Below are 16650 nucleotides of genomic sequence, written 5' to 3' on the forward strand. Positions count from 1 at the left end.
GCATACATTTTTACTGTGTTTGTGGCACTGTTCGGAGGATCTGGTGATGAATAGGATAGACACCCCACCCCGCCCCCCACTCCATGTGGAAACAGGAAAGGAACAAACAAAATATGTCCTATGCAGAAGATGAAAAGGGTGTAATGCTGGAACGGGAGCAGCAGTTGTCTCGGTATTTATTCACCCAGAGCCTGGATGTGCATACAGTGGGTGCATGGAGGAAGAATACAGCCATTGTGTGAAGTAGATGGAAGCATGGCATGGCTGTTTGTTCATTCAGCAAATATATTTATTGAGCATCTGTTCTGTGCCTGCAAGTGTTCTAGGTGCTGATGATCAGTAATGAACAAGAGGGACAAAAAAGTCTGTGTTGGTGGAGTTTCCATTCTAGAAGGGGAAGATTGATTTACATAAACAAGAAAAGAAATAACGTGGAGATTGGTGCACTGCAGATGGGTATGGAAAGCAGAAAGCAATAGGATACTTTTTAATGAAAATAGACTGTCAAAGGGTAAAATTTAAAGATATTAATAAGATACCCAACAGATTTTACTTTAGAGTGTCTGTGTCCCTCCATTTTAGTGTATTTTTCCCACATACAGTCTTCTGTATTGAAACCTCAAGCACACTTTTATTGTCTTAACAAAATCCATCAAAAGTCATAGGCTTCTGGAGACAGATTATTACCTTCCCAGAAGGTAATCTTTTTAGAGCTGAAATGAAATATGGTAACTGGTTTTTTGGAGAAGCTGTGAAAAGGAGAGATACTGTACCTAATTTGTGTTTTCAAGAGTATAAAATAATACAGCTTTTTTTATGCAGAGTGAAAAAAATTGTTGTGAAGCTATTAACTCTAAACTTATATCTGAAAAGCTGAGACCTGATAGATTATATATCAAATTGGTATATAACTTACTTGGTAACATATAGGTTGAGTTTCAAAGTATTGTAGCTACATCAGAAGATAAGTTACAAAGGAAGGATATGTATTTGTGAAACCAGAATTTCATGAACTCTAGAAAAGGAAGAGGAGCAATCATTTTGCACAACAAAGAATCTTTATTCCTATATATACACACACACGCACAATATAGATTTTCAAAATCTCAATAATATTTAATGTTAGAAATGTTAAGGGGGATACTACTGAAAGTGAATTAATATAAAAGACCAAATACTTTTTCCTCTTCCTTTAAAAAAAAAACATAGTTTAGAACAGTTTTAGGTTCACATGAAGACTGAGCAGGAAGTATGCACAGAGTTCTCATGTAACTCCTACCCCACACATGCATAAGAGCCCCCTCCACTGGCAACATCCTACACTGAGTGGTACATTGGTTACCATTGGTTAGCCCCCTCCACTGGCAACATCCTACACTGAGTGGTGAGTTGGTTACCATTGTGAACCTACATTGACACATCGTTGTTAGCCAGAGTCCATAGTCTGCATTAGTATTCATTTCTAGTGTTGTACATTCTGTGGGTTCTGACAAGTGTATAATGACATGTATCCACCATTGTAATATCAGAATAGTTTCACTGTCCTAAAAAGGCTCTATGCTCCTCCTGTTCTTTCCTCCCTCGAATTCTATCAGCAGCTTATTTTATTTTATTTTCTTATTTTTATTTTTTGAGACAGAGTCTTGCTCCATCACTCAGGCTGGAGGGCAGTGGGGCGATCTTGGCTCACTGCAACCTTCACCTCCTGAGTTCAAACTATTCCTCTGCCTCAGCCCCCCGAGTTGCTGGGATTACAGGTGTGTGCCCACACACCCAGCCAATTTTTGTAGTTTTATTAAAGATGGGGTTTCACCGTATTGGCCAGGCTGTTCTCAAACTCCTGACCTCAAGTGATCCATGTCCCCACTCAGCCTCCCAAAGTGCTGGATTACAGGCATGAGCCACCACTCCTGGCCAACGCCTTATCTTTTTATTGTCTCTGTAGTTTTGCCTTTTCCAGAATGTCATAAAGTAAAAATCATACAATATGCTACCTTTTCATACTGATTGCTTTCACTCAGGAATATGCATTTAAGGCTCCTCCGTGTCTTTTCATGGCTTTGATAGCTCATTTCTTTTTAGCAGTGAGCACTATTTCAGTGTCCGGATATACCACAGTTTATTTTATCCACTCACAAAATGCTTCTGCATTTTGGCAGTTATGAATAAAGCTGCTATAAACATCCATGTGCAGGTTTTTGTGTGGATATAAGTTTTCCACTTACTTGGGTAAATACCAAGGAGGGTGATTGCTGGATTGTATGGTAAGAATATGTTTAGTTTTGTAAGAAACTGCTAAATGGTCTTTCAGAGTGGCTGTGCCCCATTTTTCATTCCTACCAGCAGTGAATGAGAGTTCCTGTTGTTCCACATCCTCACCAACACTTGGTATTGGTAGTAGTTTAGAATATGGCCATTCTAAAACCTAACAATAAGAAAATGAACAAATGTGTAATAGTATCTCATTGGACGTCTTTTCTTTTTTTGTTTTTCTGAGATGGAGTCTTACTCTGTCGCCCAGGCTGAAGTGCAGTGGCACAGTCTTGGCTCACTGCAACCTCTACCTCCTGGGTTCAAGTGATACTCCTGCCTCAGCCTCCCCAGTAGCTGGGACTACAGACATGGGCTATCACAGTTGGCTAATTTTGTATTTTCAGTAGATAATTGTTAACCAAGCTGGTCTTGAATTCCTGACCTCAGCTGATCCACCTGCTTCAGCCTCCCAATTTCAGGCGTGAGCCACTGCACCCGGCCAGACATCTTTTCATATGTTTATTTGCTCTTTGTACATTTTTGGTGAGGTGGCTGTTCAGATCTTTTGCCTATTTTATTTTATTTTACTGTTATATATATTTTTGAGACGGAGTCTCTTTTGTTCTGTCGCCCAGGCTGGAGTGCAGTGGCGTGATCTCAGCACATTGGAAGCTCTGCCTCCTGGGTTCATACCATTCTTCTGCCTCAGCTTCCCGAGTAGCTGGGACTACTCAGCCCACCCCCACGCCCAGCTAGTTTTTTGTATTTTTAGTAGAGACGGGGTTTCACCGTGTTAGCCAGGATTGTCTTGATCTCCTGACCTCGTGATCTGCCTGCCGTGGCCTCCCAAAGTGCTGGGATTACAGGCGTGAGCCACCGTACCTGGTCTTCATTTTCATATTATTGAATTTTAAGAGTTCTATGTATATTTTGGTTGACAGTATTTTATTCAGATATGTTTTTAGCAAATATTTTCTCCTGGCTTGTGACTTGCTTGTGTTCTGCAGAACAGATGTTTTTATTTTTAATGAAGTCTAGCTTATCAGTTATTTTTTTCATGAATTTTGTTTTGGTGCTGTAAGTAGAGTCACCTCCAAATCCAAGGCCATCTAGATTTTATTCTGTCATCCTCTAGGAGTTTTATAGTTTGGTGTCTAAATATATTTTAGCCTTTATTTTCTCGTAGAATTGCTGAGTTAAAAGTAAAATTATGGCTGGGCGCAGTGGCTCACACCTCTAATCCCAGCATTTTGGGATGCCAAGATGGGTGGATCACTGGAGATCAGGAGTTTGAGACCACCCTAGCCAATGTAGTAAAACCCCGTCTCTATTAAAAATACGACAATTAGCCAGGTGTGGTGGCATGTGCCTGTGGTCCCAGCTACTTGGGAGGTTGAGGCACGAGAATCGCTTGAACTCGGGAGGTGGAGGTTGCAGTGAGCCGAGATGTGCCACTGTACTCCAGCCTGGGTGACAGAGCGAGACTCTGTCTCAAAAAAAAAAAAAAAAAAAAAGTAAACTTACATATTTACTCCTTAAAAACATCTGTCTTGCCATTTATTAGATAGGATGTTATGCTATTCTTGAGGTAATACAGATAGGTAAGGCCTAGATTGAGTTTTCAGTTCATTGGGAGTTTTCATTGTTACTTTTTATAATTTGATGGGACATGAACTTTTAAATTATTCTTTTGTAGAAGTAGTATTTACATTTCCTGAAAGGAAGGATTTTAATTTTTCTTCCATGGGTCTTGAATGAATAATTACAGAAAAGCATTTAAATCATATGTAGATCAGGAGACTGTTTAAAGATTTAATGGAATACTTTCCCCACAAAATGCTCTTAGGTTTCCTGACTGATAAGTTTATTCAGCCATTTTTTTATGACATTTTTAACACCTGGAACCTGACCTCTTAATGTTGTGCTGGAATGTGACTGTCTTCTTTGACCTTTAAACCAGAACTTTGTACATCTTAAGGCCCGATTTTTGTAACTGAGAGTAAAAAGCAACTATTTCTTCTTTGAGTTTTAATGGTATTCAAGATTTTGCTGGTATTGTAGTATTTGCCTTCTAAAACGGGTCAATTCTAGCCCCTCTTACTGTCTTACTCTTACCTCTTATTTCCTTAAACACAATTTAAAATGACAAAAATCCAAGCACAGTGGGTCCTGGGGGAAGGTGGAGGAAATAAATTATACTATGTTTAGCTTTATCTAAATACATTTTAGAGCATGTCAAGGAATTCATTTTTAGTTAGTGCTGTTTCATAAACATCTTCAGCAAACTCGCACAAATGTTCACAGGTGAGTATATGCATAATCTAGGATGCAAAGGGCATTGTTTACATTATTAAAAAAGAGTAACAGTTTCAAAGAGTATTGCCAATTTCTCCCAAATTCATGTTTTTTCACTTTTTTAACCTCCCATTTCACATTTTAGATGCTTAGTTCCTAGTTCTGCAGACATTATCTGAAATAAGGAATAGAAGATTAAAAATGATTTAAAGTATATACTGTGGTTCTAGAGACACATCATTTTTTTATCTCTAAAAAGGAAAAATTCTAAGTTTAGAAGGAGATTTCATTTGTAAAATTGACTCTGTACTTTATAAGTAGTGTTTAAATTCATTGGTGATAAATACGCATGTTGGTATAGTAAAATCCCATTTTTAACATAATGCTTTAATGGAAATGGCAGTTTTATGAAGTGAAAGTGACTAGTAAAAATCTGAATGATGCTCATAAGCTTTTACATCATTTTTATTGAAGGTTTTGTGTATGCTAATCCATTAATACAGGGGAAAAGGAGAACACTAACATAGTTTATTTCCTGTAATTATTCAAATCGAATATAATTTATTTTCAATAAAATTCTTGGAGTAAATTGACCAGAGTAGGGAGAGGAAGGTTGGCCTGTTCTTACAAACTATCTGGATTTTTACCTATGGGACTTTGTTGTTTTACCAGTGATGTTGTTTCATTGCGTATATTTTCAGTATAGTTCCCTCCAGATTTTTACAAATAAAAGCCCGTGAAAGGCCAAGAAATCCCAAGCGTGTAAAGACCTAGTATTGTGGAGGGAGAAATCTGGGATGTTTATTTTATCCTGTTTATTATTACAGATATTGCTTGTCTTTTAACAATTTAGACTTCCTTTTATGTGATTTATGTAAGTTGAAGCACCATTAAGATTGCTGTGTAATAGCAATTAATTGTGATGTAATGGATTAACCTGGGGAAATTTTTAAAAACAGTTAAATATTTACATTTAAATTTGGCTTATTTTTGTAGAGTACTTGGAAGAAGAGGTCAGTGTAAGAAATAAACAAATACTTAAATTTGGGATCCTCACACCCCAAATTCATAAGGGGGAGAGGAGGGAAGGAAGAGACTAGAAACTGAATTGGAAACTAGCAAGTATTCTGGATTTCATCACAGTGGAATCTTGCCAGCATCCTGGTTTTCTGCTCTCACTATACTTCAAACCATTTTAGAAAAAATGATCTATGTATTTTTGGATGTTTTGGGGGCCATTATGAATTCTTGGCATTCTGCTCTGAAGATACTTCCATGTTTTTTGAGGCAGAATCTTGTTGAAACTAATCACTTTAAGCTTTGATTAAGCTTTGATTTAGAACGCTTTGTGGCCTGAGAGTTTCTGAATCACATTCAAACTGTTGTTGAGTACCTGTCATCCCTCGGCTTTATATTTGAAAGCTCACCCTAATTTCAGGTGTCTCTTTATGTCGTGCACATTTTTGTCCACTTTTTTCTCCCTTCCCCCAGTGTTGTGCTGCTGCTGTGCTTATGTGGAGTTCTTCTGAGTTGCAGTTTTTAGATGAATGCATGTACATGGTGATTTGCTTGTGCCCTCATAGGTTTGTTTGTCCTTTATGCCTGTCTGTGTGTGTGTTTTATTGCTGGTTTGACCCTAGAAAATCAGAGCTTGCATAGCTAGTCTTTTTCCCTCTACTCTGTGAGTGCTGAAGTGATCCCTTCCTTAAGCAAGCAAAGAGACTTACTAGGAGGACAGCTTTTTCTCCATCTTTATTATGAGTCAGACTGCCTGTGTTGGAGAGTGGAAAAGGGTAGTCACGGAGAGTGCTGCCTCTATAATCTCCCCAGCACTGCTTCAGCACCAAGTGTCCTGTTTCTCCCTTTATGCCAAGAACTTGATGCAAGGATGGAGCAGCGTCAGCATCTGGCTCTCCCTTACTGTAGCTGAAAATCCTTTTGGGCCACAGGTACCTGGCCTCCTTTGTACTCTTAGTTTTCAATGGGGAGCTGACTTAGAGTGTAGTGATAGAGTTGTTTGTGATAGAAAGGTAAGCAAATGGAGAAATTCTCATGGAGTGTTGCATCTGTGAAGGTGTCACTGCTCGTGGAATGAGAATAGTGTTTGCAATAATAATTCACAAAACAATAGATGATGCAGTAGTATAGTCAGTTCTGCTGTAATGCATTCCTGGAATCACCACGCTATACTGAATAGCTCAGTAAAAACCACAGGGATTATGAGGGAAGTGTGGTTAGGAGCACAGCACTCAAAGACTTTGTTGGTGACGCATGCACAAAGATAGGGCACTGGTAAACCCACAAATGCTACAGCAGATATGGCACTTTTCTTGAAAAAGACCCAAAGTTTGTCTGTGGATATGGACATCAGAAGAGTTGTTTTCTTGAAGTAAGGAGGATTACTTGAAATGATATGGAAAGTTGTAATACCAGGTGTGGATAGGTGTGGCTCATTACCCACAAGGTGAACTGAGGTATCTCGTAGGTGGTTGAGGTGTGTGTGCTTTTAAGTTTTCTGTATTTCTTTGCAGTTGGGTTCAGCAAGGAGCAGTTTTCTGTGTTCCTCTAGTGTTGATAGCAGACAAAATCACGCAGAAACAAATATGAAAATTGTTTATGCCCAGAATATCCCTCTAATATGCACATGAGTAATGTTGGATCAAATTTATGTTTTCAAAATAAGCCTCATAGCAGAACTGGCTGTCGTTTGATTTTGGGATTGAGTCCCATTTCCTTCCTTCCTTATCACCATTTTTGATTTCTTAATTTGTATTAAGATAAGCCCATATCAGATTGATTTTTTTTTTTTCATGCCCTGAGCACCTCAAGAGTAGAGACACCAGCCTGAGATTTTAATTTTGCTGGAGATAATCCACACACAAGTGGTTTTCTTCTTGGTGAATATGTGGATTGAGATCTTTATTCCATGCAGCCACAGTGCTGGGGCTACAGAGATGGGTAAGGCATAATGCTTGTCCTTAGGAGCTTAGAGTCTCATTGAGAAGTTTTTCAGAACACACATTTGAATGACTTTGTTAGGTCAACATTACGTATTTGTGAACAAATAAGCACACACTCTTTCCCCACCTTCACTTCTGGTTTCCTTGCAAATGTAAAGACCAGAGTTAAGAACTTGCCTAGAGGAAACACAGAAATACTTACGTACAGGTGAAAAATATGTAAGTTTGAAAAGGTGTTGAAAAGGACCTCAGTTTTTGTAGCCACCTGACTAATAAACACAGAGATCACATGTCCACCATAGAGGGGTAAATGCAGAAAAGCAACTTTCAGAGTAATAGGAATAGAAATTTTTTTTTTTTTTTTTGAGGCGGAGTCTTGCTCTGTCGCCCGGACTGGAGTGCAGTGGCCGGATCTCAGCTCACTGCAAGCTCCGCCTCCCGGGTTTACGCCATTCTCCTGCCTCAGCCTCCCGAGTAGCTGAGACTACAGGCGCCCACCACCTCGCCCGGCTAGTTTTTTTTTGTAGTTTTAGTAGAGACGGGGTTTCACCGTGTTAGCCAGGATGGTCTCGATCTCCTGACCTCGTGATCCGCCCATCTCGGCCTCCCAAAGTGCTGGGATTACAGGCTTGAGCCACCGTGCCCGGCCTAGGAATAGTATTATTTCATTATTTGTTAGCCCCCATCCCTTGCACATGTGTGCATGTATATTATTTGTGTAAACATAGATGATGTAGAAAGATCTCCCATATTGTTAATATTAGTTATCTCAGGGGACAAAGTAAAGCTTATTCCTGTTTATACATCTTTTATTGTTTGGTTTAAGAAGCATGTTTTACTTTTTTAATTAAAAAAATCTAGTAAAGTAGGAAGTGAATAAATAATAGTAATAAAAAGTATCTTCAGGCCACTGAGCCTGTTTGAATCCTCCCGGTAGCCTCAGTAGTTAATACTGTCTGTAATGTTTCAGGTGTGGACTGCCCAGCAGGACTCTGAACTTCTTGCTATAGCCTAAGGTGATACGAAGTTTTCTGTAGCAACACTATAATGTTGAGAGTTTCTGTGTTTATAGACCGTTAACACCTCAAAGTCTTTCTTCCATCTGCTACTCTTGGCACACTGTGCTTTAGATAATCATTTTGGACCGAGTTTAGTCCTTTGCACTCTCCCTGTTAGATTTCATATTGTTTTTGTGGAAACCAGTATTTAGCATGGGTAAGAACTGGCCTTAGATGCAAGCCATCTGGTTACAGATCCTCACTACCACTATCATGAAAACTTGGACTAGTAACTTGTCCCCGCAAGCCTCAGTTTTCTCATTTACAAAACAGCAATAATCATAAAGTTGTGGGGGTTCAGTGAGATGCTGTATGCTAGAATACTTACACTAGGTATCTAGTGAAATAGTGGGAACATGGTAAATATTAGACGTTACTGGTAGTACATTATCCTCAGCTCATCTCTTTCATCCATTGGCATGTTAATGAGATAATCGTGGATCTCAAATCTTCCCTTAACTATATTTATAGCTCTCCTTTCCACAAACCTTCTCAACTTTCCTCATGAGACCCCCAATCAGTCTCTGTCTCATTCTACAGGTCCCTTCACTGATGTTGTCACCACCAACCTGAAGCTTGGCAATCCAACAGACCGAAATGTGTGTTTTAAGGTGAAGACTACAGCGCCACGTAGGTACTGTGTGAGGCCCAACAGCGGAATCATTGATGCAGGGGCCTCAATTAATGTATCTGGTAAGTCCCGAGACGAGGCCTGGAGGGTGGACTCAAAAGGCCCCTGGACAGTAGGTTTTCTTAAAGTTTGTATTTGCAGTGTAGCAAAAGAAGAAGATAGACTTCTCTCCACCCACCCCCTACCCTACCCGACAATCCTCCACCCCCTGATCAGAAAGCTGGGTCCCAGTCACCTGTTTTTCATAATTAATGCCTCCTTGTTTCAATGCTTACAGCCCCTTTGCACCTCAATAGTTAGAGCAAAACTGAAGTGATAACTTTAGACCTCACTTCAGAATGAGTTTTGTTTTCACTCCCTTGAAATTAAATCTGCCCTTTGGCAATAAATATAAAAGGGCTAAACAAACTTAATTTTACTTTGTGGGAGAAAGCTAAATGGAGTTATTTTCTTACTTAAGCTAAATGATTTCTGACATTAAGCTCATGCCATTTCCAATGATTGGCCACTGCACTTTACTGATTGTGAAACGCCAAGGGAGATGAGGGCTGAGGAAATTGGAATATACTCGAGGGTGTCAGTTTGGTGCATGTCTGATGGCTTTCCCTTCTGTCTGCGAGTGCATGTATTTTCCAAAATCCAGCTTCTGAAAAGATGCTGGTAAAGTGCCCAAATTGAGAATTGGATTTCAGAGTTAAGGAGATGTCAGTGATGGGTTGGAGTTTAAATGCATTTTAGAAATGGAATAAACTTTCAGCTCATTAGAACTTCTCCAGCCAAGAAGGAGCTATGGGGGAGTGTGTATTTATCCTGTAAATATCAGGTGACTCACTGTCACAGAGGCTTCTGCATCAGTAGAAGCTACTGCTCATTTGAAGTGAGTACCTCTCTGGCTTTTTCCATGATGATTTTGATTGTGATACTTTTGGCTCTTCATTTGACACCTAAAAAAAATGACTCACCTCTTCGGAAAGATATAAGGTGTTTCATTATCTGATCATTTCTGCAAACTCTTATTCCCTGCATCTGTTGGTCTCTCTCATTATGGTGCACCCATGCCAGCTCTCCCCCTGTGCTTCTCTGAGTCTGCAAGACCTGATCTGGACTCTCGAATCAGGTTATTATCTTGAAGTCAGGAGGATGGAAGCTGGCATTGATTGAGTGACTTCTGTGTGCTGGACCTGCACATGTGCTATCTCATGTCATTTCTCTTACCTGCCCTGTGAGGGATGCGTTTTTACCTCCATTTTACTAAGAAGTAGACTGGTGGTCATAGGATCATGAAGATAGCAAGTGACAGAGCCAAGATGTGGATCATTCTGACTGGCTCTGAAGCCCATGCTCTTTGAACTGCAGCACAGCACTCTGGAGAAAGGAAGGGACTGGGATTTTGGCATTTCCATATCCTCTGGATCCGTATGGTTTAAATTTTTCTGTTGACGTCAAGGGCAGCTGAAATCTTTTATTCCCCTATTTTATCTACTTTCCCCCCTCAATTCCCATGCCCGTATCAAATTTGAGCAAGTTTGTCAGTAGATGAAAATTACCAATTTTCACAGTAAGAACAGGGAACGCAGCATGGTTTTCTGAATAAAAGAATCTCAGTAGGTAGTTGTACAATGTTAGTATGTTTTCTGATATAAAATATAAATATGTATGGGTGGGTGTATGTGTATGTCTCTATCTCTTTTTTTTTTTTTTTTTTTTTTAAAGAGTCTCACTTTGTTGCCCAGGCTGGAGTGCAGTGGCGCCATCTCGGCTCACTGCAACCTCCACCTCCCAGATTCAAGCAATTCTCATGTCTCAGCCTCCCGAGTAGCTAGGATTACAGGTGCGTGCCTCCACACCTGGTAATTTTTGTATTTTTAGTAGAGACAGGGTTTCACCATGTTGGCCAGGCTGGCCTCAAACTCCTGACCTCGTGTGATCCACCCATCTCGGCCTCCCAAAATGCGAGGATTACATGCTTGAGCTGTTGTGCCCAGCATCTCTGTCTGTCTTTCAGGAAGATCCATTGTTTCCCCATCATGGGAATTTTTAAAAAGCAAAAGCAAACTCTGCCTTTGTTCTGATCTATGATTGCTTACACAAGGAAGACCAAGACTTTGTGGTTGTGGCCTTCCTTTGGCAGATGAAGTAAGGCACAGAGTGTGGCATAGTCATCAAGGGTCACGTGGATGGTCATGGCAGCACTGCTATTTGAAGCTAGTGGCTTGGCTCCTGATCCAGGGCTCTTTCTGTCATACTAAACTGCCTCAGTAGTGCTAGAGGATGACCCCACTTATGAATGAATATAAAAAATACCATCATTCTCAAAGTTTAATGTATTTGGGGGAAAAAGTAGTTGAATAATAAAATGTCCATGTGTCTGTAGACTTTCTTCCTAGATGAGACAAGATCGTATCTGCACCTTGGAAAAGGGTTCCTTTGTTATTATTTGGTGTTTATCTCAGTGCTTGAGGGGAACCAAGGTGAAGCCAGATATCATTGCATTTCTAGGACAGCCTTGCAAGTCAGCAAAGGAGACCAGTCCCATTTGCTGCATTTGTATCACTGAGGGACCACTGCATCATTTATTAGACGTGCACAGCTTGGGATAAAAAGCACTGCCTTTTTCCAGGAGTCCTCTTGGTATTAATACAGCTACATGATGACATCTTGGTGAGTCAGTAGAGTCCTCAGGAGGAGGAGGATACCAGTGGACAGGCAGTGCAGATTATCCAAAAGCCAGCCTCCCCTTCTCCCCAGATGTGCACATGGCCAAGCTTGGTTTTACCCACTCTCTTCAAAGATTAGTGGATTTGAGGTCAGGAAACCTGAACAGGAAGACCAGTTATGCTGTTTAACCAGCCGGCTGAATTTTGACCAACCTATTAACCTTTCTAGGTTCTTGTTTTCTCACTTGTAAGGTAGGGAGAAGAGTGTCTACCTTACAGAATGTTTACAAATACTGCAGAATCGACAACATGGTACAAGAGTGGTACATTTGTACATTGTTCTTCCTCTAGCTTTGACAAAAACCGGCTAGTTGAATTGACTGTTTAGAAATAAATCAACCCCTACATTTTGTTTGTTTATAGACCTTTCCTAATTTTGAGAAGAAATTTGTATTTTCTCTTCCTTGTATAATATTCATTTGTTTTGTAGTGAAAAGTTGCCAGTACATTTTCAGATACAATCTTTAAAAAGGTGGCCACCAAATCAACTTAAAATACTGCTAGCATTGCCCTGCCCACCACCCAGAGTGGGCAGGACATACCTAAGAAGGACATGACCAGTGCACTTTTCCCATTTCTGAAAACCTTTGGGATGCACTAGCCATTCGGGAAGGCTGTAGATCATTATTTTAAAGAGAGGAGGGACGGAGGGGGAAGGAAAGAAAGAGAGGAGGGAAGCAGGAAGGTGGGAAGAGAGGGAGGGTTGATGGTAATGATGTCTGCCCATGGAACTGGCACCTGTGCTGGCCAGAGGGATCAAGGTTTTGAAGGCACACAGGTCCAGATTGTGACATGGAAAGCCAGATGTCTTTGAGACATACCCTGTGAAGCTGTTCTTACCTTTTCACATTACCCTCATATTCAGGGGACCTTACATTGTGCTTCAAAAGTTCAGGCTCTGACCTATCATGCTATTTTCTTCAGAACATGGCAGATCACTTATTGGGTCCTTAAAAAAACTCCCTTTTATAAACTTACATGGTAAAGTAAGAGTGGACACAGGCATAACCTAAACTTTTTGTGTCAGTGGTTTATAATGTGTGGGCTCTACCAAAGAGTTGCTTTAAGATATGGCCCCCTGGACCTATGATTTGAATCCTTTTCTTTGTCCTTTCCGTAGGTGCTTGTCTTATCTCATTTTTATTGTAGCCCCTTCTGGGGTTTGTGCTTGTTGGATGAGGCAGCCTGGTAGGTAGGGGGTGTGGGGGGCTTTCTGTTTGCATTCACTGGCCCAGAACGCTGTGGTTTTGGCCCCTTGCTCCATGATACATACTATCAACTAGAGATGGTTTTGAATTATTTACTCTGGACCTCAGCAAAATAGGTACACTTAAATAAAGATTGGAGAACGGGAGGTTGGATATTTTTCCTCCTGAAATTTCAAATGTAAGGAATAAAGAAATTTTTGAATTAATGAATTGTTTTGAGGCAGTAGGGGATCTTCCCAGTTGTTCTAGCTTTACAAAATTAAATCTATTTTCTGAACTGTATGGTGGGAAAATATTTTTAAGGTACATAATTTTGAAAATCTCTTTGTGGTAAGCTGTTAGTGGTTGTGGATTTTTTTTTTTTTTTTTTTTTAGTGCTTCAGTTAATAATGAGGGAGTTTTCCATTAATATTCCAAACCATGTTTGCCAGCGGATACAGCAGGTGAAGTGGTAAAATTATGGGCCCATCAAAAATACTTACGCTTCCTGTAATATGATACTAAGTTTAATATTTTTATAACCTTCACTGAATTCTAATTTCACTAAAGTAGCAAGTATGCTTCCATTTGTAGTTCAATTATGTACATTGGTTGCCTGTGTACCAAGCAAATTAGAAATGCAAAATATCTGTGTGTGGAGGGGGGCATTGGAAAGAGTCATTAAAGATACCAATATTTAGGTACAGATGTACTTTACTAAGTGTACCTTGGGAATTGAAAATGAATTAAAGACAAACACAAAACTCCCGGTGTCTGAATCTGTGTTTTAAATTAGAATTCAAAGGATTAAGGAGCAGTATTCATTCCTGACATACAGCCCTTTTCAGCACTCTTTTCAATCACATTTAAAGCATAAAGTTTTTCCAGTAAAATTCTCAGGACAGCCAGGTGCGATGGCTCATGCCTGTAATCCCAGCACTTTGGGAGGCCGAGGCGGATGGATCACCTGAGGTTGGGAGTTCAAGACCAGCCTGACCAGCATGGAGAAACCCCGTCTCTACTAAACATACAAAAGTAGCTGGGCATGGTGGCACATGCCTGTAATCCCAGCTACTCAGGAAGGCTGAGGCAGGAGAATTGCTTGAACCCGGGAGGCGGAGGTTGCAGTGAGCCAAGATCGTGCCGTTGCACTCCAGCCTGGGCGACAAGAGGGAAACTCCATCTCAAAAAAAAAAAAAAGTCCTCAGGACAGAGCATGAACATCAGCAGCTCTTCTTGGATGGAAACATTGATCAGTTAATTTAAATGGATAGTATTGTGATTAATAATTAATCCTTTTAAGATTTCCCTGACTCGGTTTAATGTAGCTGTTTGGTGGCCCTGGACCAGTCAACCGGGGTGCACCTTTCAGGTGATTAGCACTAGGGTATAAGTGCACAGAGCCCTTAGACAAAGAAGCCAAATATTTGTCCACCAAGCACTGATAGTGGGAGCTGCATATGGGGTGTTTGGGCTTCTTAACAGCAACATTCTTCTTAGTTTGATTGTTTGCTTTGGAAGTCTCTGATAAGCGAAACTTTTTTGTAAGTGGTTTCCATGAACCAGGCTTATTACTCTCAGATAACAACAACCCACATTCATACTTTAAAAGATGTCTTTAATCTTTTTCACCAGATGAGATTCTGGTTAAACAAAAAGTAGAAAAAAGAAAATTGCCAACAAAAATTCAGCTTAATTACGCTTTCAAGGGTTTTTACACGTTTACTGTAATACTTAGCTTTTTAATTAAGAATTGTTACTTTTCTTGTGACTATGACACAGTTTATTCTTTACATTTTCAAATATCAAGATCGAGAGGACTTACACGTTTCGTCTACCTCAGCTGAAGGTAACTTCAACTATGTACAGCATAACTGAGAAGCAAAAAATAAGCAAAGAAAATTTTTAAGAAGCCAAAAGTGATTTTCTTTTTGCTCATTACGGGTCCTTGCATACTTACACACTTGAGGGCTCTCCAGTCTTGAATGTTGTCTTGTTTATTCTTACCTTAGACTTACTGTTAACCCTGTCCTGGTTGCCAGCCCATCACAGATCAGAATAAAGGGAAAGGGGTAGAGAGGTGGCCACATTGAAAGTGGCCCGTGTGACAGCGCGTAGCAGACAGTGGACGTGCTGGGCAAGAACACCACAGAGAGCAAGTGCAGAGCATTCAGAAATAACAGTGGGGGGCTGGAATTCCTTAAGCCTCGGGGAACTGTTCTCCATGTTTTAGGTGATCAACCCCAAGAGACACAGCTTGTAGGTTTCACTAAGGTGGTATATAATGGGGGTTCATGTCACAACATAAGAGTAATTAGAAAAGGGGTCTGTTGTATTCCGTTATAAATGTTAGAGGAGACTGAAAAGCATGTTGGATTTTTGAAAAAGATTTACATTTTAAAAGATATTTATAAAAAAGAGTGAATAAGCCTTATTATTTGGCCAGTGCCTGTAGATAGCAGTCTTCATCTTCCATTGATACTGGAGAAAGGAGACCTCACTGTCAGCACATTTGTACTAGTCTCTGCACAAATAATCAGACTGTGAGGAGTTTGTTTTCTAAGACAGAATACAGAAACCGGAAAATCCTGTAGAGAACACAAAGACTCTTCAGCGTTAACTGATTTATTAGTAAATGCAATTCATTATTTACTTGCTAGACTCAGAGTTCCATCCATGGGCCCCTGAATAGGCAGAGGTCCACCAAGGTGGTCATGATCTCAATGTGTTGAGGACCCTAAAGGAAATGATAAATTTGCTCACAGTCTAAAATGTCCAGCTTCTTTGCTTTAGGCTAGAATTATATCACCTTGTTTAGGTAATGCTGGTTATCTCCAGCTCATCAGGAGCTCTGCTTGGCATGTATGTATCTGTGTCTTTGATTAGTCTCAAAAAAGTGGATCAGTGACTTCATTCCGATCCTATAAGCACAGTATGGTAGAGGACAGTCTTTATGCAGGCTTTGTGAGAGGATGGGGAGTGCGAGACTGAGGGCACTGCCATCAGAAGCTGGAAGCCCTGTCTTGCCCACTTGGAAGGGAGGGAGTGACTCTGGGAAGCAGGACAGAAGAAAAGCCAGCTGGTGGGGGTAAAGGAGGGTTTCTTCTTTGGGCTTCTCCAAGGATATTTCTAGGGAGAGCATGATTCAGGAACGCTTTGAATGTTGGAAGAGAAGAAGGTGCAAACCTGTCAGCTAATGAAAAAAATGCAAATTAGCACCCAGAATGTGAGCTATTAAAACATTAAGTTCTGGTCTCAGTCTCACTGGGGAGAAAAGGCAAACGTGTCAGTAGGAGCTTAGGAGTCTTGGAGTTGACAGTCTCCCAACAAAGTAAGGTGCCCACAGTAGGCACTGTGGTATGAAATGGTGTTTCAGCAGGAACTGTGATGTTAGGGGTATAGTACAGCACAGATTTTCCAGGTGCAGGCCCTGGGCCAGTAGCAGCAGCAGCAGCAGCAGCCCACCTGGGGACCTGTTAGAAATGGGAGTGCTTGCCGGGCGCGGTGGCTCAAGCCTGTAATCCCAGCACTTTGGGAGGCCGAGACGGG

The 16650-nt window shown here is 40.5% G+C and overlaps 1 protein-coding gene across 2 annotated transcripts in view; it reads left to right on the plus strand.

Moving 5' to 3' along the window:
• VAPB (VAMP associated protein B and C) overlaps positions 1-16650 on the plus strand; it is a 57679-nt gene that overhangs the window by 20992 nt on the left and 20037 nt on the right. For both annotated transcript variants that reach the window (XM_023231897.1, XM_023231898.1), the window contains exon 2: positions 9107-9259. In XM_023231897.1, the coding sequence (XP_023087665.1) occupies positions 9107-9259 (153 nt within the window). The remainder of the gene's footprint in view (positions 1-9106; positions 9260-16650) is intronic.

This window comes from Piliocolobus tephrosceles, chromosome 20, assembly GCF_002776525.5.
Source record: "Piliocolobus tephrosceles isolate RC106 chromosome 20, ASM277652v3, whole genome shotgun sequence".
In the NCBI taxonomy this organism is placed as follows: Eukaryota; Metazoa; Chordata; class Mammalia; order Primates; family Cercopithecidae; genus Piliocolobus; species Piliocolobus tephrosceles.